This window comes from Falco naumanni, chromosome Z (assembly GCF_017639655.2).
Source record: "Falco naumanni isolate bFalNau1 chromosome Z, bFalNau1.pat, whole genome shotgun sequence".
NCBI classification, from domain to species: domain Eukaryota; kingdom Metazoa; phylum Chordata; class Aves; order Falconiformes; family Falconidae; genus Falco; species Falco naumanni.
The window spans coordinates 32,546,434-32,572,021 of NC_054080.1; the positions used below are offsets into that span (position 1 = coordinate 32,546,434).

General features: G+C 47.3%; 1 protein-coding gene across 4 annotated transcripts; it reads left to right on the forward strand.

Annotated features, from left to right (window-relative positions):
- Positions 1–632: 632 nt before the first annotated feature.
- FUT10 (fucosyltransferase 10) lies at positions 633–19,313 on the forward strand. 4 transcript variants are annotated; one of them, XM_040579641.1, is made up of 7 exons: positions 633–741; positions 962–1,247; positions 2,506–2,709; positions 2,801–3,004; positions 5,442–5,727; positions 9,873–10,708; positions 13,879–19,313. In XM_040579641.1, exons 4-7 carry the CDS (start codon positions 2,927–2,929, stop codon positions 14,101–14,103), a joined length of 1,425 nt encoding a protein of 474 aa, XP_040435575.1. In that variant the 5' UTR covers positions 633–741; positions 962–1,247; positions 2,506–2,709; positions 2,801–2,926; the 3' UTR covers positions 14,104–19,313. The 4 variants fall into 4 exon arrangements, with proteins under 4 accessions (XP_040435575.1, XP_040435576.1, XP_040435577.1 ...); XM_040579642.1 differs by having other exon boundaries at positions 2,804–3,004; XM_040579643.1 differs by lacking the exon at positions 962–1,247.
- Positions 19,314–25,588: the final 6,275 nt, after the last annotated feature.

A 25,588-nucleotide genomic window follows, 5' to 3' on the forward strand; every position in this document is an offset into this window, starting at 1 on the left:
CCCAACCTCTGGAAGCGCCGGGCTGGCTGACAGGACTGTTTCCTGATCGCTGCGCACTGCCGTGCGGAGATGCCTCGGCAAGGCAGGGAGCGAGGCATGGTCTCTGGTCTCGGACGGGATGCCCGCCGCAGCTCCGCGCCCGAGGGATGAAGGATGCGCTTCCTCCCGGCAGCCGGAGCCGGCTCTCCGGGCGCTAGGGGGTCTTCCTGGCTGCCATGACTCATTTCTTTTTTTGACAGCCCCCTGGCTCGGTGCAGTCGAAGCCCTTGTCAGGGTAGCACCAGCTAAGATAACGGCACTGATGCAAAAAACATAAAAGCGCAGAAAGAGCAGTTACGCTGACAGCGACAGGCCCCGGAGAATGCCGGGTTTATTTCGCGTGCGTGTGTGACAGAGGGGTCATGCAGCGCGAGACGTGCAGCAGGAGCAGTCGGGCGGGGTGGAGGCGACGGCGCTCCCAGGCCGATTAGCCCTCTGCGTTCCGTGTTCAGGGCCCTGAGGACCCCCAAAAGAGCCGCTCCCCCCGCCCCCGGCTGGCAGCGCGGTGGGCGGAGGGAGCCGCAGGTCCGCGCCGCCCCGCCGCGGGGCCCCGCTTCGCGCTCGCCCAGCCCCCGCCCCGCCGCCCGCCCGCACCGGGTGGGTGCACAAACCGAAAGTAAAAAAAACAAGCCAAGAACTACCCCAAAGCCCCTCAAACCCAGCCGGGGCGGGACGGCGGCGAGGCGGGAGGAGTTCGGCGGGGTGAGTACAGCGGGGCGCCCGGCCGGGGCCGGCGGGGCGGGAGGGGCGGCGTGGGGGGCAGGCGCAGCCCCGGCTGGGATGCTGAGCCCGCAGGGATGCAGCGAGCGGGGCTGGCAGGAGAGGCGGCAGGGAGAGCTGGTGGGAAGTTCGGAAGGACTTGAGGGGAGCTGCTGCTTCCGCAGGACAGGCGGGAGCGGTGATTTATGCTTCTTCCCTCCAGCCCACAAGGCGTCCGCTCGGCCTGGCCGAGGTGGGAGAACGCTGTGAACTCACCTTTGCCAGCAGAGTTGGGACAGGACGGAGCCTTGTGCGGCCCATCCCAAGCACGGAGCGCATCGGCCCGCTGGTTAAAAGTACCGAGTGTTGGGCGCTGCAAATGCAAGAATGAAGCCGTGACACTGCGCAATCCCCTGGGGCAGCTGGTACAGCATACCCATGGCGTGGGCAGTTCCCCTTCTGGAGGAATACCTGAAAATGGAATGATCACTACAACTTTTTTCCACAGGGTAGGCAGTCGGGGAGCGTTCAGTGGGTCATTGGAGTCTTACTTTTTGCCGTGTGCAGGGTAGGACGTGTGGTATTAGAGATACTGTTCTGCTCCAGGGTGTGCCTTGAGTAGATCTTGCCAACACAGCTGTGCACAGAATTCAGCCCCTTCCCCTCCTGGTGCCCCATTTTAGCTACAATGCAGGAGGCACAGAAGATACGAGGGGTTTATAAAAGATCCCACCTGACGTGAAAAGCGCTCAGCTGGCAGCTGTGCACTTTCATGCCCACACAAAACCTTCAAAAACTCTGTCCTGTGCAGAGCAGAACTCTCACAGCACAGTTTAGTGTGAGGTTTTACTAAAAGGCTTTTCTGACGGTTGATGGGAAGATATGAACTCACATTGTGGTGGAGACAGAAACAGGATCTTTTTTGTTTTCCCTCTGGCTGCCAGCACCACAGAGGTAGTACCTTGGCAGGCAGTAGTTTTGGGACCTGTCCCGTTTTGTCAGGTTTTTGGAAATTTGTGAGTGGGATTAGGATGGGGGGAAATCTGGCAGGTGCACACACATGGGGACAATACAATGATATACGACTTACTTTCATAGAAACCCAGCCTGAACTACATGAGGCATGCCTCTGAAAGAGATGAGTTATAACAGTTTATTAAGCATTTTTTGTGTGTGTCTTTCTGCTTTCTGAGCTTTCAGAATGCCCACGTTTTTAACCTTTACTCCTCTACATTGAGAAATAAAGTCTTATCTTTCTCCCAAGTTCTTTTTTTTTTTTTTTTTTTTTTTTTTTTAATGACAAAGCTGGAATTTGCACCTACTCCTGTTGCCAGGAGTTAGGATTTTCACACAGCAACATCCAGCATGCAGCAAAACACTGTGAAAGCTAAAAAAAAAAACATCAGGGATGGGGAAGTGTTATTTGAGGAGAGGCAGACCAACGCTGATACACATTACAGGGGAAGGGGAACTTGGTAGATTTAAATGTTTTAAGGTGTGGAGAGAGTTTGTGTTTGTGCTGTATTTTTGTGCTATATTATGTTACTTTCTCTATGCATTGGGCTAGATACACTGGTGAACAGAAGTCCCAGAAGACTGCAATATATTAAGTCCCAAGAGCAGATCGTTGTGTGCCTCCCCCATGAGCATTTTCAGGGCTGCCCAGAGAAGGAAAGTCCTTTACTGGTCACCCATTTGTAAGTCTGCTGAAAAGCAGCACAGTTTTCCATTTGAAACTCAGGAAAACATCTTCCCCTTCCCACACAGGACGGAGCCAGGCCAATCAGTGTCTGTCTATGCTGACTACAAGGATGAGAGGATGTGTGACCCTGCTTAGAGAGGATGCCCCAGCCCAGGATGACCAGAAAGAGAGTAGATGCCTGGGGCTGTGCGTGAGCCTGCTGTTCTGTGCAGGCTGCTCTCTGGATACCTGGCTCAAAATGTGGCTCTGGCACCTACAGAAAGCTACAGGTAGACATCAAACTAAATACAGAGCCTAAATAACACAGAGCTTGAGTAAATACAGAGGAGTGTTCTGTATTGATGCTGTGCCCTTTTTCAGCAGCGGTCACCATGAAGAGGAGTAAGAATAGAGTGGGGAAGTCCTGCAGCAAAGGCTGAAGACTTTAACCAAGCTGGCCTTCCTGATGCCTAGAGCTGACCGCTCTGGCAGGCCTAGCAGTGCAGCATGATTAAGATGAAGAAGAAACTGTGGGCGTCTTGCTTCTGCTTTGCAGCTGCCTTTTTCCTTATGGTGACACTCCAGGTACAGGGGCAAGGGTGTGGGGTATGCATGAGATCACTTTCAAAGAATGACGTAATTCTGGCAGGTGAGAGAGAGCATTGGAGGCAACAGACATTTTCTGTAGAAGTAAGCGCTGTAAGAGGAGTTAAAGAAACTCTATCAGCAGCATTGGCCTGGTGGTAATAGCTGTCTCCTGAAGCGACATTATACAGTGAACACTTTTCTTGCGTGGCTCCTCAGCTCCTGGAGGAGTTTCTCAGGAGTAGTGTATAATACCATGTCATGTTGTGTTGCCTCCATCCAGCATTGCCTCCTCTGTTCATGTGTTTGAATTCATCAGGCAGGGAGGCAAGGTTGGACCCATTTCGTTCTAAAGTGACAGATGGACCAGGGAAATCTGAACACATCAGCAGCTGTGATGGAAATCTGTCCATCAGTGCTGGCTCAAAGGCCATTCTTAGGAAATCCGGTAACTGGTCATTAAAAAAATGCATGAGAGAAAAATCAATGTGGAGGCATATTAATTTGTGGCTGATTACCCTAGATTTTTGTTAGAACAACTTTTAGACAAATCAAATCAGCCTTGGTTGGCAGTCATGAGCCTTTAGGAGACTTCAGCTGTGAGAGGGCCAGGATCTGCCCCAGAGTTGTCTTTCTGCTTGGCCTGTGCTCTGAACTGAAGCTCTGGTTCAGACTGGTACCTCAGATAACTACCATGGAGCCAGCAGGAGGAGACCCTGTGAAGCTCTCCCATGCAAGCTTCCTGCTCCAAATTGGTGCGGTTTCTTGGGGGCGGTCACTGACACTGGATGGTCACTTTCAGTTCTGTTCCCTCGAACAAGGCAAACAAAGGTGATATGGCTGCCCTTGCACAGGAGCATTGCTAGCAAGTCTTTTAGGACCTTTATTGGGAGAGTTCATGAGTTTGCTGCGCCTCCACAGCTTAGCAGGTTTGGAGTTGATTAGAGGTTCCCTGTGCCTAGCTGGGGTTCTTATCTCGGAGTATTCACTGAATAGTGACACTTGATGGTGCTGGGACTGCTTTAGCACATGAGCTGTCAGTATAGTTGGGGTGTACCAACCCCCAGGAATTCAACGAGAGCTACTAGAAATTCTGTGATATAGAGGCTCCTTAAATTCTGCCAGGGTAAGAAAGAGCATGTTCCTGGAGAAACCTGACTATGAGGTAGTTGTAGACTTATTTCGGTTACATTGCTGCAGTTATATCGTATTAGACATATGAATCTTTTCCCCAGCTAGTATCTTGTCCACTTGCCAACACAGGAGTGTTTTCTGCACTTTTCTGTACAGCTGCACTTTGCACAGCCTCCTGTGTGTGCTGTCCCAGTGTCCCATGCTGCACACAGCCTATTTAGTCCAGCTACAATCAATGTATTTTGCTACACAGTGAGAGAGAATGACATAGAAATCAGCAAAATGAATGCGTACAGTAAAGTTATCGGGAAAGATAAATATTTTCAAACAACTTGATATAAACAACGCTTTCCCACTTTCCAACATCATCCTTCAGAGCCACCTGACAAGGGAAAGTGCTGTGGTCAAAGCTGTCTGGTGAGTTTGAGTTCCCCTGTCATTCTTGCAGCTGTTCCTGGCATTATACACTGCCTGTGAAGATGCACACAAAAAACCCATGTGCAGCATAGCAGAAAGGTCTTTGCTCCACTAAAGCGAAGAGCAGGATCTATGTATCCTGTGGCAGTACCTGCTGGCACCATCTCTTGTCACTTCACTCAACAGACTGCTCTGTCCCAGGACACTTATGGCAGGTACTAGCTGTAGATGAGTGGTGGCTTCACGGGCACCAGAAATACCCTAGCTTTTCTGGGAACTTCTGTCTCATGGCTGATGGAGAGCAGCGTTAGGGGCGAGTTTTTAAGGTTCCTCATAGAGTTTCAGATCTGTAAATGATGGTTCATACTGGTAGGTCTTTTACTTCTCTGCATACAGATGGGATTTTTCTCCTCTAGCTAGCCATGAAGTTGTAGTTACATTGTCTGTAAGACCTGTCTGCACCTAATTTATTCGGTCGGTGGTTTAAAAATTAGTAGGAGTGAGGACAGTTGGCCACACTGAAAACTTTGTGGAGTTTTTTTTACAGCTGATTTCTAGAAGAAACCTGGCTACAGACAGGCTATCCTCAGTTTTGTGCTTTTTCCAGGAAGAAAGCAGAAGTTGTATTGTTAATCATATGTGATGTGGCCATATCTCAGTATAGAAATGTGTTTCTCACCATCTCCTTACAAATTCACATTAAAATTTTTGCTGTTCTGACATAAGAACACCTGGATGTGGCTGCAGTCAGTGAAATGCATCCACTTTGATTGACAGAAACTTCATATGCAGACTTAGTGCTTGATGGTTAAACTCTGATTTGTCAAGCAGATGTCCCGGCTAATGACAGTGATGCGCTGTGATATGTATGTTTATTTCCCTGAAGGTTATCACTGAACTGGGCAGTTCAGAGAATAAGGTGGCAGTAATCTCCAGTTTACACAGTGGCCCATTAAAACCTGTGGAGAGACACAGTTTTCAGTTTAAGAAGCAGGAACTTCACAGCAGCTTCAAGACACAGTCTGATGTAAATCACTATCCTGTCCTGCTCTGGTGGTCTCCCCTGACTGGTGAGACAGGGAGATTGGGTCAGTGCGGAGAGGATGTTTGCTTCTTTACCATCAACAAGACCTACCAGCACAATCAGATGACAAGAGCATTTCTGTTCTATGGTAAGAATCTGTTTCTTTTTAAAGGAGTAACTTTCTCTCCTGCCCAGTTACTTTCCTTTAGAAGTTAAGTATTCTAGGTGGCAATCACTGAGAGCAGGAAACTTGTGCAAAAAATTGTGCTAAACTTAACCTGGTGCTGAATACAATCAGTAGAGATCCAGAGATGCACACTCTGTACAAGTACTCTGAAAAGTGACTGTTCATGGTATGACTGTTGCCTTGTCTCATGCTGCTTTCCAATCACAAGTGCTCCCAGTTTATGGGAAAAAAAGATAATTTCCCACAGTTGCCAAGTTATGAAAAGATAGCCTGAGATCAAGCCAGCTTTTTACAGTCTTCTGGCTTGTCACCCGTAGCAGAGGTTCTGCAAGGCCTTTGTTGCACTGTGCAAGTCTTTTGTCTTAAAATAATGCCCTCACTGGTAACTGTGCAGCTCCCTTTCCTCATGCGCTGAGAGATTGCTAGCAGACTGTAAATGGAAAGTAGTGAAAGAAACCTATTGATTCTGCACAGAGAGCAGCAGCTAGTGCAACCTTTTGAGCTGCTCTGGCTTTGCCGCCTCAGAAACTTCCCGCCACATGTACTGTGAAGTGAGTCTACAAAACAAAAGATGCATCTTTTAAAAGTAGGCCTTATTTTGTTAATTTTATTCTTTTCCTCCACACGGTTGCTTTTCAGAGAAAAAAATGTGTGGAAAATTAGGTGGAAAAATAAAGCCAAATGCTTTTCTGTGACTGGTGGGTTCAGCTGCTTTGTCTGAAAACAAAGTAAAAGAATCCTGAATCTCATTCACTCAGTCTGGATACATGTGAACGGGAAATATAGGAAAGAAGGGCCTTTAGCTTGGTTGTTAACAGTGAACCAAAAACTTGTAGCGGCTAATCTTTTCAGAGCTCCAAGTAGGTCAGCTTTCTCAGTTGATAATATAGTGGTCAAGCATGAAAGAGAAGGAATAACAGCAAATGAATGAGAAGCTGACCCAATTAAAGACAAGGAAAGCTGGGTTTGCATCACATGAAAGCTGTAAAGTGTGGTGGTTTTGGTCTCTGATAGTAATTGTATTTGTTTCAGGATTAGAAGGACTATTATTGCTCATTTTTAGCAGGTTTGTGGACATGGTATACTTACTTGTTTTTAAAGCAATATTTATATTAGGCAGAAGACTCTTCCTGTATTTTTTTTTTCTTTTTCTGGTGATGCTGGCTATGAACTGTGTAAAGACAAGTGTCAAAATGTGCAAAAATGTTACTTATTTTTAAACCACAATAAGTGATCCCACAATGCTAAAACCTGCAAAGACAAAGGTGGTAGATGATGTGGAAGGTGAGGAAAAATGCTGCATCAGCACAGAAAAAGCTTCATACAGACATGCACTGGCCTTGATGAACTGAGTTGCGGGCCTGTAAAAAGGCAGATTTTGGTGTTCCAGTATTTCCCCTAAACAGTGCTGAGTGAAAATTTGAACATCTGCATTTCCTTGCTAAGGTTGGATCAGGGCACAGTTTTACCTTCCAGAGAAACTACATTAATTTTCCCTGAAACTTTGGTCAGTGAGCTAGTCAAGAGAAGAACGATCCAAAGCTTAGGAAAGATATTATGCTAAAATATGGGATACAGATGTTTTCTAGCAGAACTGCTTTGCTAGGAACGTATTCTTTTCTGTGGCTTGTCCTGACTTACTGTCCTGGCTGGCCTGGGAAGCCCTTAGCTGTAGGTGATTACTTTGTCAAGTGCCACCATCTCCTGTCTGGAAGTGAGATGTGGCATCCACTTTGCTAGATTTTGTCTCTGCTTTTGGGAGGGGTTCTCAGCTCCACCTTTCCAGTGTCACATACTTCACAGAGTTTTGTGTGTAGCATGAGCTATCAATGCAACCGAGTCAGCATGAGTTGGATCTGATGCTATGTTGTCAGAGCCTCAGGGATGTTGTTCCTAAGGGAGGAGGATGTCCAACTTTTCTGTGCTGGAGTGTTGAGTCCTTGGAGTATGAATCCTGAATGAAAGATGTCTCCTAAGCTGCAGAACTTCTCCTGACAGCATCTGTCTTTCCCTTCTGCACTTTGCCACATATCTAAGATTTCCTAATTAATAGTTTGGAAGTTGAAATTGCTCATAATTTTAGTCTTGTTGTGCTTTATCCCCTCATAAACCTCTTTTGTTTCCTTCATCTTATGGTGTGAGGAACATGCTGATGTTACCTCCCCTTTATTCCTTAAAAGCTTTTTGTCTTCTTGCTGGACGGAGATTGATTAAGTGTGATATTAGAATCAGTCACTCTGATGTGCTGTGATCTATAGTGCATTTTTCTTTGTTTCTCTTTGCCTAATTCTGTCCTTGTTTAGTAAGTTTTACATGTTAGATTTTTGTCTCTATCTTATCCCTTTCCTTGTCTCATTCTTTCCTGCACTGTCCTTCCCTCTTCCCTGCAATACTACCTTGAAGAGAGAGCACCCTTGTGAGTGGCAGAGCTATGCTATGGTTTCAATTAAAAGTGTTTCATTATTGTCTGTATGCACTGCTGCTTCTCTTCTGGGCATCACTTAGAACAAAGTGTTTTCAAAACCAGATGGACCTTATAAGCTTCCCTGTGAGAATTTGATTGACTTTCAGTTTTCCTCACCTTCTTGTATCCCTATAACAAACACAAAAACAGAGGCAGAAAATAGCATTTTTCAGTGGGTGGCACAGCCCTTCATCCTTTTAGTGTTGAGGGCTTGGGACCACCCTTCAGTGGAAAATGGAAGGTCACATACCTAGCAGCCTTAAAAAAACCCACCTGGTACTCTTGAAGGGTCTTGCTCTATAGGAGGTTTTTATGTTACTGAGAGCTAACATCTGTATTCACTGCAGCAGTTATAAGGTCACCCTTGGAGTCACCTTGGCAAGCTTGTGCAGCCACAAAGACTGGACATTTTCCCCCCCTTTCTTTATATATTAGTATTATATCAAAATTCTGTGTTAGACTTCTGCTAGCGCCTCTTCTTTCCTGTCAGTAGTTTGAGATCAGGGGTAGAGCAGAAAGTGAAAACTTATGAGTGTGACTGGGACGGTAGAATATGTTGTCCAAAATGAAGGGATCTGTGATGTTTTCTAAACCAGCTGATCACTGTTTCAGTTTATGAACCTCCCTTGCTTGACAATACCAGTTAAAAGTTTTGTATATTCAGTGCTTGTACTTAAGTAAAAACCAGATACAATTATAAGACAGTGAGGAAGCATCTTGGCAGAGATTCACCAGCTTTTCGTTTAATCTGCAATAAGGCTAGTCTTGTGAGCGTAGCTCAGCAGTAATAAAAGGTGAGCAAGGGTCAGGTTCATGAGCTCATATTTTGAATTCAGTTTTGCACAGACCAGCCTTTGAGAAAAGGCTTCTAGATTTGTACTAAAGCTTCCACCACAGCTTTCCTAAGCGGTTCTGGAGGCTCCCTTTCCTTGCAGGGAGGCACAAGCAGCTGTAGTGGTCTGTTTTTAGAGTTCAGACATGATCATTTTTCTACTATTGGCATTCGTTCTTCTGACAGAAGCTACTTCTTTGTGTATCTGGTAGGCAGCTGTGATACTTTACCTCTTAATTCTCTCTTTGATAAACTAAATAGATGGGCTTCCAAAGTCTCTATAGTCCAATGTCTTCCCAAGACTTGAAGTCATTCTTGTAATTTTTCTCCTTAACCCTATCCAATATTTTAGCATCCTTTTTGTTGTTTTGCTACTAGAGTGAAATTGAACCCTGCAGTAGCCATTTCCCTCACATCACAGATAGAGACAATACCATCTGTTCCCCTATTTACAGAACCAGGGGATTATTAAGCATCTTATTAGTCTCATTGCAGTACATTAAAATTTAGAATTCCTGGTGAGCCTTTGGAATGAGAGGCCTTTAAACTAATGCAACCTGAAAGTAAACCATTTCTCATATTAACTCCTGATCCCCATTCTCTAGATTCTTGTGCTGCCAAAATTCAATTTTATCTGTTGTAACACTCCTCTGTCTTTGCATGATTTGCTCTCTTTGCAATAATGCCTTATAATGTCATAAATGCAATGGTTGTAGGGTTGGTACTAAATTAAAACTAGACTTCTGTGTTATTGTAGTTAGTGTTGCATGATAGATAGGGGTAGGCTAAACACAATCTGCTTTTGTCTAGGTACTGACTTGAGTATAGACAGTCTACCCCTCCCTCGTAAAGACTACCATGATTGGGCCCTTTTCCATGAAGAGTCACCAAAAAACAACTACAAACTGTTCCATGAACCGACCATCACCTTGTTCAACCACACTGCAACCTTTAGCCGCCATTCCCACCTACCGCTGACCACTCAGTACCTTGAGGGTGTAGAGGTTCTGAAGTCATTGAGGTACATGATCCCAGTGCAGATGAAGAACAGCCTGAGGAAGAGGCTTGCGCCACTTGTATATGTGCAGTCTGACTGCAACCCTCCTTCTGATCGGGACAGCTATGTGCGTGAGCTAATGTGCCACATTGAAGTAGACTCTTACGGGGAATGTCTGCATAACAGAGACCTTCCCCAGCATCTCAGAAGTCCAACTGCCATGGATGATGGGAATTTCTCTAAAATACTGGCACAGTACAAGTTCATTCTCGCTTTTGAAAATGCTATCTGTGAAGATTACATCACTGAAAAACTCTGGCGGCCGCTGAAGTTGGGAGTGGTACCAGTATACTTTGGGTCTCCCAGCATTGTAGACTGGCTTCCTAGTAACAGGAGCGCAATCCTGGTATCCAGTTTTTCACACCCTCGGGATCTGGCCCACTATATCAAAACACTGGATACAAACGATCAAGAATATGAGTCCTACCTACAATGGAAGCTGAAAGGGGACATTTCCAACCCAAGACTGCTTACAGCAATGAAGGAACGCAAGTGGGGAGTGCAAGATGTCACCCAGGACAATTACATAGATGCCTTTGAGTGCATGGTGTGTAACAGAGTGTGGGAAAATATCAGAAGGGAAGAAAAGGTACGTGTGTCTTTGTCCTTGTGTCTCAGAGAGGCTTTAAAATGGCACTAGGCTCAGATTTGTCCCAGGAGGTTTGGTTACCAGATTTCTGGGCAGCCTACAACCACTGGTATTGGTGCCACTGCATTGTGCGTTCCCTGTCAAAAGGTGTTGGCAGAAGATACAGCTGCTCAGCCAGAGCATGTTCCTCATGCTGCTGCAGTGCTTGAGCTCATACACATTGACTGTTGGGCTGGTAGTCATTTCAGCAGAACGCTTGATTTATTCAGGGAGAAGGTTTTTATCAGGCTACAGAAAGTAGCCTAACTTGCTGACATGCTTTAGATGACCTGGAACAGTTGGCAACAGGTTGCCCAGAGGGGTTGTGGGATCTCTGTCCTTGGAGATGTCTTAAGACTCAACTCAGTGCTGCCCTAGGCAATTAGATATGATTAGACCTGTTTGGAAGAGGCAACTGGACTAGATGATCCCTGGAGGTCCCTCCTGACTTAAATACTCTATGACTGTCTGGGTCTACATATGTGTTTGGGTACATTCAAACCTGTAGTGACAACATGCCAGTGCCTGTGGCCACACTTGGTGACTAAACATTGAAACATTGATGTTTGCACCTTTTTTGCACAACATTGAGGTTGTGCATTTGTGAGCAGAACTGGACCTGTTCCTCCCAGTCTAATTCTCTTGAAATTATGCTGATAGAGACTAGCTAGAAATGGCTGTCTTATCAGGAAGCCCAGCACTGAGATCCCAGCAGTCTTGCAAGGGTGCCAGACATGACACCAGAAGGCCATTTCAAAGGCACCATGAGCTGTTCAGTCTCCTGAGGCTACTAATGGTGGAGGAAAGCTGATGTCACTCCAGGCTTCAAAAAGGGCAAGAAGGAGGACCCAGGAAACTACAGGGCAGTCAGCCTCACCTCCACCTGTCGAAAGGTGACGGAACAGCTCATCCTGGATGTCATCTCTAAGCATGTAAAGGAAAAGAAGGTTATCAGTAGTCAACATGGATTCACTAAGGGGAAATCATGCCTGACCAGCCTTCTGTGGTGGAATGACCAGCTGGGTAGATGAGGGGAATGCAGTGGATGTTGTCTACCTTGACCTCAGCAAGGCTTTTGACACTGTCTCCAGCAACATTTTTACAAGTAAGCTCAGGCAGTGTGGGTTGGGTGGTGGACAGTGAGGTGGGTTGGGTGGTGGACAGTGAGGTGGATTGGGAACTGGCTGAATGGCAGAGCTCAGAGGGTTGGGACCCGTGGTGCAGAGTCCAGCTGGGGGCCTGTAGCTTGCGGTGTTCCCCAGGGGTCAGTGCTGGGTCCGGTTTGGCTCACCTTACTCATCAGTGACCTGGATGAAGGGACCGAGTGTACCCTCAGCAAGTTTGCTGGTGACACAAACTGGGAGCAGTGGCTAACACACCAGAAAGCTGTGCTGCCATTCAGCGAGACCTGGACAGGACAGAGAGCTGGGTGGAGAGGGACCTCATGAAGTCCAGCAAAGGCAAGTGTAAGGTCCTGCACCTGGGGAGGGACAGCACCACACATCAGTACAGGCTGGGGGTGACCTGCTGGAAGGCAGCTCTGCGGGGAAGGACCTGGGAGTGCTGGTGGACAGCAAGTTGTCCAAGAGCCAGCGATGTGCCCTGGTGGCCAAGGCCCATGGGACCCTGGGGTACATTAGGAAGAGTGTAGCCGGCAGGCAGAGGGAGGTCATCCTCCCCCTCTGCTCTGCCCTGGTGAGGCCACATCGGGAGTGCTGTGTCCAGTGCTGGGCTCCCCAGTTGGAGAGAGACAGGGAAGTACTGGAGAGGGTCCAGCAGAGCACTGTGAAGATGATGAGGGGATGGAGCATCTCCCTTGTGAGGAAAGGCTGAGAGAGCTGGGCCTGTGTAGCCTGGAGAAGGGAAGACTGAGGGGGGAACTTGTTGATGTGTACAAATATCTTAAGGGTGAGTGTCAAGGGGATGGGGCCAGGCTCTTTTCGGTGGTGCCCAGTGACAGGACAAGGGGCAACGGGCACAAACTGAAACACAAAAAGTTCCTTCTGAATATGAGGAAAAACTTCAGTACTTTGAGGGTGACAGGGCACTGGAACAGGCTGTCCAGAGAGGTTGTGGAGCCTGCTTGTTGTGGAGATACTAAAAAACAACCTGGACACGGTTCTGTGCAACCTGCCCTAGGTGAACCTGCTTTAGCAGGGGTTTGGACTAGATGGTCTCCAGAGGTCCCTTCCAACCCTGACCATTCTGTGATTCCGTGATTTGGCTGGTATAAACAGAGCATTACTTGGAATTAAACTGAAGCTAAAAGCTCTCACCACATACATTTCTGAACTGGTGGATACTCATTTTAATTGCTGCGTTCCTATAAGGTTTCCAGGTTTACATACCAAGAGTCAGTAGCCATTTTTTAAACTCTCCATGAGCTCAGTTATCAGCATGAATAAAGAAAACACCTTTCCAGTAATGAAACTGGTCAGTGGCTCTAGTATCCTACAGCTGTCCTATATCCATTAGGCCATCTTCAGCTGGTCAGAGTCTGAGCAGTACACCATATGGTCAGCCAGTATCAGGGAGATGAAGAAAGCATTTGAAGTTGCTAAGGTGAGCTGAAGTGCTGGGGAAAGCAAACTGCTAAGCGTTACATTTAACTAGGCTTTTCTGTTTGAGTCTGGTGCAAATCTGGACAGATGTCCTCTCTTTGAGTTAGGAATACAACCATGGAAAGGTGTAGAATAGGTTAGATACAGATACCCCTTCCACATGCTTTTGTGGCTCTCTAGTCAAGAAGATTATGAAGACGAGTTTGGTCTCCTGGTCTGATGCATCCCTTGTTTTTTCTCCTAAAAAAATTATCTCATTAAGTGTGTGCGTATTTAAGATGAAAACAGAATAATATGATGGAAATAGAACTCCTTGCATTAGCATTTCATTTTGGGTGGGCTGGTGCAGCCAAACCTGATCTGAGATTCAGGCTTTTGTCAGCATAACTGGCCTCATCCCAGACACTGGAGAGAGCTTCCCTTCTGACACCCACAGGGACATGGCTAGAGCCTGTAGCGGGAAGGAAAATGCCATTGACATGCTTTGATAGTTTACTAATGGCATAGCAGCTTTCTTCTCTGTCTGCCAGCATCCCTGAATAACCCCTTTTATTTTCTCTCCATTGCCAGGGATGGCTGCCCCAGAGATGGAATGCTCAGATTAACCATCTGAGCTGCCCCAAACCAGAGGCTTTCAGGTTCTCATCTTCAGACCCTGGTTGGACTTCTCTCCAAGAGATGTGGATACCAAGCTTTGAGCAATCTAAGAAAGAAGCCTGGGCGCTGAGGCATCTGGTGGAAAGGAACAGGAATTTTACAGCTCAAGAATTTTGGATGCTTGTATTCAAAGAATGAACACAATCACCTGCACAACAGCGTGAGCTCCTCAGAGGAGTCTGTAGAATTTTCTTTTGTAGGTCACCTTATCATATGTGGGACTGGTAGCCATAGGAAGTAGACCTGTAAGATTGAACTTAGTCTGTTCAGTGCTCAAGGGGTACTAAGGAAGGCTAAACAATAGAATCACCCTATCAGGTGATATGTGTGTATATATATGTGTGAGTGTGTGTATATATATATATATGTTCAGTAATATGTACATTTATATTAATTGTCATTAGCTCAGATGTTTGAGCATTAACGCACAAGTCAAGGCTCTCAAAGCCCTGTTTTAAGCGCACAGCTAATTCCCATGAAACAGATGGGTCTCCCTCCATCTTTAAGTATGCAGCTATGTCGATGGCCTCAGGACCCTTTTTTCCCCACTTACTTACAGGACCCTCCTTTGCTGCATTGATAGTCATGAGCTGGAGAGCAGCTGACACCATTGCACTGGTACAGCTTCTGTACTGCTTTGGAGGTAGAGGAAAACCTTGGGACTGTGTCCCTGGCTAGCTGTTTATTATCAATTTTCCTGGCATCAGCAGATTTAGCAGGGACTTGGCAGGCTTTGTGTCCTGACACGAGTGCCAATGTAAAGTGCATTAGTGCTTGGCACAAGAAAGCACCATCTGTTAGTGTCCAGGGACAGATTGAATGAAAAACGTGCTGGCTCAGACTTACCCACCATCTTTTGCTAAAAATAAGCATAGCACATGAATATCTCCACTCCCCAGAAGTGGGACTGGCCTTAATCTGATTTACCTTCTTGCCTTTCTGATGGTGGACTAGTGTTATGGATGGACCATGTGTGAACAGGGAATTACATGCTTGAAAGGGCAGGGATAAAATGGAGGGTCCACTGATGCTGAAGAGTCTTCAATAGGCACAAGGAGAGGTAGGCAAGCACACTTCCTATTTCAACACAGAAAACCCTAATTTACTTTGACTGACAAAGAAAAAAACTTGGTGATCCTGGTCATCACTTGCCAAAGGGCACAACCTTTGCCTGGCTTGCAGATTGTTGCAGTTCTCATCCCAAAATCTTGCATCCTCAGTCTATGGAGGAGTCAACTTCCACAGGGTCCACCAAATGGCATTATTTGGGTGGAACCATTAGGATGAGAGACTGTCATTCATACACATGCCCATGTATGTGCAGATACACAGGCAGATATCACTACTAATATGGAGTTCTTCACATGGCTGGAAAGGCAGATTTTCACCTGTCTGATAATTTCCATGCAATTGTTCCTTGTAGTAGGCTATTTTAAGACTGCTGTCAACCATCTGGCTGTTTTATGAATTAGTAGCCATGGGGAAGGATGTGAATAGCATTTACACGATGAAATTCAGCTGCAAAATTTACTTACCTTGGAAAAGTTTTCTCACCAGTAATTTTCTCACCAAATAGATGGTGAATTCTTTATTACTTTTAAGTTTAGCAAGAGAAAGAGCAGTTTTGTGGCCATAAACCAGGTAGTATTGGTCATTGCCTCTATGAGCACATACTTAGTTTTGATTAAGCAAAACAGTCCCACTGAAATATCTCACCACTAGTGTTTCGCCAGTGTGGCACACAGCATCTCTTGGACATGTCTTAAGCTATTTCCCCAGTGGTCTACAGTGCAAATTATAACTAAGCTCCACAAATGAAGCCCTTCCAGAAAGTGGCATTAACACTAGACTTATAGGCTTTACCAAAACGGAATTGAGAGCTGGACATAAACCCAACATTTGCAAAGGGAACTGCTGAATCCCCACCTGTTGCCCCAGGATGGCACTTAATAACTGCAGCATGGAAGACTGCCTCTTTTTCTTGGTGATATTCTGCTGCCTCCTTTGGCAAAAATCTCAAGCCGTGTTGTTTGAAGACCTCAGGAGCTGCACAACTGAAGATTTTTTTTTTTTAATTTTGATTCCAGGGTGGAATCTGTCAGATCCTGAGCTTCCTGAACAATCTGGTAGAGTGATATCCAAAGGGATGAGGCATATTCATCTCAGTTTATGGCATGTTATTATCCTTCATTTTACTTTGGTGGAGCAGGAGGGAAAGGAAGATCGAAGTAACTGGTTTACAACCCACATTCTGAAATTTCAAGTGGTCAGCAGCAGGCGTTTAAGAAGTAACATCTTCATCCACTGCTATACACAGTAGAAAGATGAGTCCCCAAAGCAGCTGGCTGAAGTGCTCTAGTTGTCACTCAGCCTTACAAGATCTTCTCACAATGCATCCTTTCTGGAACATTAAGCTCCTGGCTCCCACAGGCTAGAGTCCAGGGCAACCTAAATTTGGCCTCTTGGTATTTAATCACCCTCTAGAGCCTTTTCTCGTGTTTTGGCTGGAGGAAGTCTTAGTGAACAATACTCTGGGAGACTTATGGCAAGATTTTGTGCAGTCTAACAAAGTGTAAGAAAGACTGACCATCGTGAACTTTTAAGTTGATCTCTCTTCTCCCCCTACTGCTCCGGAAAGGAATAAGCAGAAGCAGTTGACGAGCCTCTCTTTTTGTTGTTGTTGTTAGTTGATGTACTAGCCTTCCTGCCGTGTACAGGTTTGTAATTCTAGCCAAGAGAGGAATCCAGTTTGTTTGGCAGGCTTATGTATATCCTGGATGGCACAGTCCTTTCTTTTTCGTTTTCTTTTTGCCTTAGAAAGACAATAGCAAAACAGTTGAGAAAATTTCTGTATTTCCAGCAACAAGAGCTGATTCTGGATGAGTAAATGCATGCTTCCTAACCTCTTGCGTAGTGGTAACAAGCTGTTCTGGTTTCCTCTGTTGTGGGTTATAACGTAGACAGTTCATACAGGGCTTGCATTTATTCCTCTGAACCCATATCTATCAGCTCTGCTGGAATTCATACGTATTAGTGGCCTCTGAGCCTGCATCTGAAATACAAAACCTTAGGACCAGTCTGCCCCTTCAGAAGATGCCTGTGTTCAGCTTGGAGGTGTCTCTGGGAGTTTGCAGCAGTGCTGATGGGGCTGGAAGAGCCTGGGGAAATAGGCTCTGGAGGCCAGCCATGGACATGGTCCTCCTTCTTCCTCTCCCTGATTTTTCCTCGAGGAAAATCAGGACTGGGGCATGGACAAAGGAGAACAGGAGTTGCTTTTATCCTTCTTACTACAATCCCCTGGCCTCTCTATTTTCACCACGTTCCACCAGCTCCCCCTGACATACCTGTGCCCTTGTGCCTCCCATCCTCCATGGCATCTGGTTGTGTAGGGAAACAAAACACAAGGGGGTTGTTTTTTCAATGCAAATGTCTGCTCACACTTCTCCACTTCATTTTTGCTGTGTCAGAGGCCTGATCCTCCTCCTGTCCTCCTTGGGTTCTGGCTGCCTGTCCCTGAGGCCATCTCTTAACCAGTGCAGTGATACCTGGGATCAGGCTGCAGGGAAGCCACTAAGGTGAGTGTGAGAAGGAGCTGGCAGAAGCCTCACCTGGGGCCTCCCCTGTCACACCAGGGCTACTTTTGAGGTCTTGATCCTTGTCTGTGCTGTGCTGTGCCATGTTCTGACTGGCCACGGTGCTGACTCTGACCAATGTTCTGGACTTCTGTCTCAATCCTGACCTTCTTCGTCCCTGTGAACCTGCTGGGCAATTGCTGAACTGTGGCTGGCCCTGCTGTCTGTCACCACGCCTGCCCTGCCTGCATGCCTAGCCTGTGGTGCAACATCCTCTCCACCCCTGTGGGGATGCTGCACAATCGGCTCCACTCCCAGCAGACTTTTTGTGCCAGTCAGGGGCCCTCCCAGAAGGTATTGCTGATGGGAAAAGTCCCCTGGCAATGTCTGGCCCTGCCATCATGAGGCCTCCTCCAACTGTCTAAGAGTTGCTTCAGCTCTTGGTGAGCTGGTCCACAGCAGATGCCCCCACCCCACCCCTGGTGTTGGCCCATTCCCTGACTGTACCCGCAAACCCTCGACAGCCACATCCCCTGTGTCATGGCAGAGTGCTATGCAGTTGGGCTGTCCTGCACCTGCCGTGCCCTGCCTCCTCCTTGCCTTCCTGCATCACTCCAGTGATGGCAGCTCTCCTGGTACATCACTTTGTTCCCCAGTGTGCACAGACTTCAGGTTCAAAATTTCATTCCTCCTCTGGCCACTTGATCCATTTATCCCAGACTGTTTCATTTTTGCATATTTGTTTGCTTCAAAACACACTTGCCTTGTTTCATTTTCTTTAGGAGGGCCTGGTGGGGTGGGGGTGTTAACACAGGTGGGAGCAGATCATATGAGGTTGCTGTGCTCGGCATACATTAGTGTCACAATGCAGTATTTACCCCAGAAAATGAACAGCAAGCCAATGACTGGGGAAGTGGTTAAAGAAAAGAAATATAAGGAGGACTTTGACTGTGTTCATTTCAATGCAAGACAAGCCTCGATCCTATGCTGTGGGTGCACAACTGTGCGTTGTGGGCTTCAGAGGTCAGATCCTAGCTTTCCTACCGCTTTCAGCATTTTACAGAGAAACAAAGCCAAACGCTTGCTTGTGGCAGGCGTTAAGGAAAGCTGAAGATCTCAACGCTGGTAACAAACATTTGCAAAGCACGTGATGTTCTGCTTTGTCAGCAGCACGGCCTTAGGCTGACATGAAATACAGTGAGGGTGGCTGTGTGCTTCTGTAGAAAAGCATCTCACTGCTGTGTATGCATGAGATGAGTGGCGGGGAGGTTTCATATGGCCAGCAGAGTAGAACCATGCACTGCACAGCTCTGTGGAGACTGCTCAGGCAGTTAACAGAGGTTAAAGCCAGGCACTTTTTGTGTAATTAACAGAAAAGGAAAGCTTGTCTGAATTGCTTTTCACAGGAGCACTTTCTCCAGCAGCAGCAAGGATGGAAGGCCAGGTAGTGTGGGGTGGTGTGCTGCTGTGTCTTGCTTGTCTGATATTCCCCCCTAAGTCTTTTTAAACTATTGTTACAGAGCCCTCATGTGCAGACCTTGTTTTTAGTGTGTCTCTTAAATTCAGGGTTAATGAATTAATTATTAAAAACCTACAGCCATTTGCTGATCTCTTAACTCCCTGGCTTTGGAAAAAGATAGGTCATAGAGACAGCTATTTTGCATCTAATCAATCAAATGTCTTGAAAGCATTCTTGTTTAATATATGTACATATATTCTGCAGGGAAAAAAGTCCCTGAAGATTGCTAAGGTTGCAAAATAAAGCAGAGTGCAGAACAGTTGTGTAACTGGTCTTTTTAAAAACTGGGGGTTTGTGCTGAAATATTATGGGAAGTTGGGGCACCACCAAGCCAATGAAACCCAGTCCATTTTGGATTCTCAGTCCCATCCCAAAACCACAGACACAGACACACACACGCACAAATTACTTACCTTCTCCTCCTGCTTCCTTTCACTTGCTGTCCATCCTGAACCTGGAGTGAGGTGAGAACCTGGAAAAGGACCATTGAAAGAGATGTAGCCAGAGGCAGTATCCTTCTGCCCAGGCATAGGGGAAACACCTGGCATCTCTAACCTGTGGGCCATTTGACTTGCCACTCTGTTAGTCTTCTCTACACAAAACCCCCCATTAAACGGCAGGAGGCTGTATGTTGCTTTTTGATGGCTTCAGACAGAGCAATCTTCCTGGGCTCTGAGTCCCACCTTTCTTGGGCTCTGGGTCACCTGTGTATGCAGGCCTGTGGTCCCACGCTCCCCAGGCTAGGAGGAGTAAGTGGGGCAGTAGGCTCAGAAGACTAAAACATGCTAGGTGCAGCAGGTCTGGGGAAGATTAAGCAAAGCCACTGCTGTTTGGTGGGCTTTGCTGCAGGCTTCAGGGCTGCTTGGCAGCTTTGTCAATCTCCCTTTCAGTGCTGTGTGCTGCCTGGCTCCTTCTGGCCAAACAGCAAGTGTCTTTTGGATGGGGGTGTGTGTGTCTCCTTGGACCTCTGGTGGACACTGGCTGCTGCAATCCTCAGGGCAGGGCAGGGTCCCAGGAGGCAGTTAGAGGTGCAGCAGCTACAGCCTGGAGATGGAAGTGACAGTGCATCAGCAACAATCCAGCAAGCCTTCCAGGGTCATGAGACTTGGAAGATAATTGTATTCTTTTCCCCTTTGCTGGCAATCTTTCTGAATGTTTTGGTGTGCATGTTTTGCAGTTCCAGGTGTTTCTTTAGCATGGGTAGGCCTCAAGAATACCTTTCTTCTTTGTGGATGAGGAAATGCTTTTGTACTGCACTCCTGTCCCAGCTGTTGGCGTGTTGAGAAAGGCACTGTACAAACCGTACAGCAAGACCTGTGACAAACCCAAGAGACTTTGCAGTCAAGGTATAGCTCCCCAGGAGGAATCATAGACTCACTATAGATCTGTTATTTCCAGGATCATGTGTGCCTTTTGTAACTATGCCACAAAACTCTCACTTTGCATAAATTAAACTTTCTGTGGAGTGTAAATTATTAATGCACTAAAATGTGCTGCTAACAGTTGTGTGCATTTAAAGCTATTACTCACTGTTCCTGACTGATGCATTTGGTTGTTTGCCATTTTCCCGGAGTCAGCAAAAACACATCCTTTCTCCCCCATGCTGTGTATTTTGTGGAAAGACCACAGAAACCCAAAAAGATCCATTCCAGGGATGGGAGCAGTACACACAAACTCCCCTGTAATAATGGAAGTAGATTCAAACTCTCATCAGAAAAGGCCCCTTCATTGCCTAAAAAAGCTTCATCGTAGAATTAAAGGAAACCCATTCTTCTTCTGTCTGAGAGGTCAGAATTAGGCTGTCTGACCTAATGACTCGAGTCAAAGCCCACAGCCAAAGCCTGACCAGGAATCCAGGCAGCAGGCAGCAGCCGCAGGGACATCTTGACTCTTACTGCAAGTTATGGGTCACTCAGAGGGTGGTGTGACAGAGGGACAGCACTTCTGGCTTGCTGAAAAGCCTTGCTCCACTTCAAATGAGTGGACCCCACAGAGAAACTGGTCCCAGACCTTTGGGCTCTCGAGGCATGGGGACAGGTGTGCAAGACAGCTTTGTGGGGATCGTTGTCACTGAGGGAGGGTCCCTCTCTGTGCTGAGTAGTGCTTCTTGCTCACTGGGCTCCACTCTTTAAAAATAGGAAGCAAAGGCTTGAAATACCACCTGTGACAGTCAGGGCAGGTCCAAAGGAAAGGGAAGTTCTTCCCCCTTTCATTGATAGACCTCCTTCCCTGCTCCTCAGACTCCTGCAGGAGGTCAGCCTGTCTGACAGGGTGCTTCTTCTGGTGGGATGAGATTGTCACTGAAGAAAGTGGGAAAGAAAATGAAGGGAGGATTGAAAGAGGTGAGATTGGAGAGGTATAGCCTGTATGGCAGAGGAGCTAGCCCCATGCACTAAAGGACACTGGTTGTCACCACAGAGCTGTTTTTAAGATGCCCCATGGCATGCAGCATTAAGACTTGCTCTTGTTTTGGCAGGGTCAGCTTGCCCAAGAAGGGGAGAAGTCCCCCAGGAGAGGCAGAGCAACTTTGTGTGCTGGCTCCTACTAGGCAAAGATGCTCCCCAGGGACAGCCTCATTGCTGTGACTGTCAGCGGTGGCTTGGAAGTAAATTGGTATTGCTTTTTGGGGTTTGTTTGGTACAGGCAGAGAAGTTAGTGACCAAGAGGTGTGAAGGCTGAGCTAAACTTGCTGATAACACACCTGAAAACTTCTGGAAGACAGCTTTGAGCTGTTCTTCAGGTAGGCCAAGTTGGGTTGGACATGCTGACATGAGCCTGTCTGCGGTGGGGTTGCTGCTCAGGTGCCTATGGCATCAGAAGGAGGTAATCCTGCTTAGGAGTCAGCTGTGGCCATGTCTGCAACCCCTGTGACATGGTCTGTCTGGAGTGCCAACTCCTGTTATGAGGGATATTGCACTACCATAGAGGTTGAAAACTGAGGTTACCACAGAGCTGGAAACATGCAAGTGAAGGCAAGGAGCTGTTGTGACTGGAGTGTGTGTAGTTCAGTTGCAGTCAGGGTTACCCCTGTCACACACTTTGCCATACGGCTTGTGGCTGGCATGTGGAAAAACAGACCTCTTGCATCCTACACAAGGAGGTCAGTGGTAGTTATTGAGGTAGGAAATGCTGTTAAATACATCACCTAAACCTAGGTTTAGAGAATCAAGGAAACAAATAGATGCAGACGCTCCTGAAGAAGAACTCACCTTTTTGGAGTGTGCCCAGCTCAGAGATGATGGACAGTGATGTCCACACACTTTGCTATTATTACTGGATATTTAAGAATCCTTTTTTAATGAAATGATCAGTCTTTTCCCACTGCCACAGGAAAGGCTGTTGAAACTCACCAGGCCCACCAGCCCTGCACTGAGTAGGAGGCTACATACATACACATTGTCGCCACCTCTGTATGTAGCGATGTTACTTTGTTCACACAAATACCAAAACCCACTTGTGCAGCTGTGACCCAGGTTGTGCCATCTGTGGTAGATCTGCTAATCAAACCCAATTAAAGCTACATCCAGCAGCACAGGGAAATTTGTCCAGTAACCTGGTAACAGAAAATAAAGCGTGAAGGAATCATGAGTCACTGGATCCTAAACCCCTGTGCATACTGCTAGGGCATTTAATCTTACTCAGAAGTTGCTGTATATCATCAGAATAGTATAAATGTAAATTCAGGGTAAGGGCTCTTTAATGCTTGAAACACTGGCCCATAGTGTGGGAGCTGGTGGGAGTACCAGGACACAGAAGACTGTAAATAATTGTTATGCTGGGTGGCATGGTGGGAGGATGGTGGTGGCTGCAGAGCCAACCACTTTTGTTGGGCAGGGTTACTGGGGGTATATCTGTGCCCTATGCTACAGCTGTTCCAGCATCCTGTCTCCCACTTGTCCAAAATGCATGCCTGCTACCTGACACCAGGGCTCTGCTCTAGAGTGAAAAATTCCTAGCTGGTCAGGAAAACAGCTCTGCAGGTGCTGGCAAGGACACAGGGGAGATATCCGGAGTTTTTCCTATAGGAGCAGCAACAGTGATTTAGGCACTATGGAAACCTGCAGGGCTATAGACATTTTTACTCTTACGGAGAAGTAGATACGGCTGTGAAGTCAGGCTAGAGAGATGACTCCTTGCCTCTTCACTCTTGAAGGCAGTATTTTGCCTTTGAAGTCCACTCTAGAATCAGTGGAGAGCATCCAGAGGCTGTACTGCACCTGTTTTATACCTTGTCATGAGCTGCTGTGTAAAGGTACTCATACCTGTACTCACGGAAAGGCCACCAGAAAGGCATTTCTCATTTGAGTGGAGGGGCTCAGTTTCCTGAGGACATTTCCTCTGTCTGTGGCCAGATCCTAAGGAGCCAGAGAATATTATCTTTGGTAGCTTCTTTCCAGGCTCTTTGTAGACTCAAGCAGATGTCCTGCTGGAGTAGCCCTTGCTAGGGACATCTTCTTTGGAAAGGAGGCTGAGCAATTCCACACCTGCAATGGAAACTTCTGAATACTTTGCTACTTTGTAAGTCCACTTCTGAGACCTTGAGTTTCTCTGTAAGGGGACCAAACAGTACATTTCTTGCATGTGATTGTTGTTATTTTGGTGGGTTTTTTTGTTGTTTTGTTTGTTTAACTCATTGGTTGGTTGGGTTTTTTTGCTTGGCCCAGATATGCAGGTTTGCAGGGTCAAAGGTGTTACACTATTTCCTCAGAGGGAGCTGTTGGCAGTGTGAGGTCAAATCTCAGTCCTCTGACAATGCCTTCTTTCCCTCTGTCACCTGTGGCTCTGCACAGAAGTGACTCAGACTGTCGCAGTGCAACATGGGATTTTGCAGCATTTCCCCATGGAACGTAAACATTGCGTCTTTGAGGGTTGAGCAGAGGGATCAGGAGCAAGTGCCAGGCTGCTAGTGGAGAGGAAAGTAGAGGCAGAACTGTGTCTTCCCAAAAAAGGCACTGAATGCTGAGCCCAGGACCATGAGCAATGCTCCCTCTTTTCTCAGGCACCACTTGCTGCTGGGGGACTGGAAGACCTGACCCACTTAGCTCCCACCTCAAACCGTTTGAGTCAGGGATGCCTCAAATAGTTGCAGCCCACTCAAGCTCTTTCTTGCTGTAGGTGGGAACACTTCTTGGTGAAAACTTCGATTTGCTCTCTGGCACCCCAGCTCCTGAGTGCTGGAGAGATTCAGGCACCATGCTACAACCAGTGGATGTGATGGAGCAGGGTGGAGCAGGGCCACACACCCGCAGCTGGCTCCCCTCCCTGCTGCCAGGTAGGGACAGATGTGTCCCCTGGTATGTGACAGACCTGCTGTGCTCAGAGGAGGCCCTGAGGTCTGCCCCAATGTGGGCTGGATGGCAGCTGTAGTTCATGAGCCATGGTGGGTGGGTGGATGTAGCCTAATTTTGGGAGATACGAGGTCTGTCCTTTGGTCTGCCACAGGTAGTGAGGGTGCCTGTGGGTACCCAAAATACTGTTCTGTGCATCAGCATCCCAGTGCCCCAGGCAGCAGCGAGACTGGCTGTGAAGTTGTCCCAGATACTTGTTAACAGATGGGGCAACATAACCTTGAGAGATGACGGGACTGACTCAGCCCTGCGGATGCATTTCATGGTCAATACATCCTGTGTCGATTAGCCTGGATTCACATCCACGATGCCTCAGCCAACCGCATCCTCAGAACCCATATCAATATTTAACATCCCCCCACCCCTCCCCGAGGAGCAAAACCCACTGTTCCGGCAAAAGCCCCGCGGTGCCCCCGGCGCTGCCCGTGCGGGGGCGGGGGGCGGCAGCGCCCGCGCCGGGCTGCCGTGTCCCGCGGGGCCACCAGGTGCCACTGCAAGGCAGGGCACCGCCGCCGCTCCGCCCCTGGGGAGCTTTTCCCTCGAGGTGTCGGTCGCTCTGGGATCTCGCACCCCTGTGGAAAAGGGTGGACATCCCACACGGCGGGGTTCGAGCTCTGCATCTCGTTCGGCTGCGAAGAGAGAGGGGCTGGCCCTTGCTGAGGGGGCTATCTCGGCTGAGTGCTTGGGCAGGAAAACGAAAATAGCGTGATCCTTCATATGAGAAAGGTTATGGCATGGCCACTTGTATTTCCTGCCCTGTCAGCCCAGGGAGTCCTTCATGCTTCCTTGCATGAAGCACAAGCATTCTCCAGTATGCTTTGAAGGAGGTACTCAAAGCTCTGTTTAATTTTCTGTGACATGTAGTCATGGGAATGATATGCCCAAATACTTACGAGGATGAGAAGTCAATCAAGTGTTCAGACTTCTGGACTGAAGGAACTGAACTTCACCGGTACCCCACTGGCAAGCAGCCCAGGCAAATGCGGGCGTGAGTGAACGGCTTTTAGTGTACTTCATTTGTGGATGGCTTTCTCTCTCTTCAAGGTCTTTGTACGGCGAAGGAGAAAATGGCCGTTGTATTAGATTCAAGGAATCTTGAATTGTTAGCGCCTGAACAATTTTATAGTTTACTTACAAACTCACAACAAACTGTGTGTTATTTAATATTATTATTACGGAAGAAG

Excerpts from the sequence above, each read along its gene's own strand:
- FUT10 (XM_040579641.1), top strand. The coding sequence starts at position 2,927 with ATGATTAAGATGAAGAAGAAACTGTGGGCGTCTTGCTTCTGCTTTGCA. Across the intron at positions 3,005-5,441 it reads TCCTTATGGTGACACTCCAG|GTTATCACTGAACTGGGCAG; the intron begins GTACAGGGGCAA and ends ATTTCCCTGAAG. Across the intron at positions 5,728-9,872 it reads AAGAGCATTTCTGTTCTATG|GTACTGACTTGAGTATAGAC; the intron begins GTAAGAATCTGT and ends GCTTTTGTCTAG.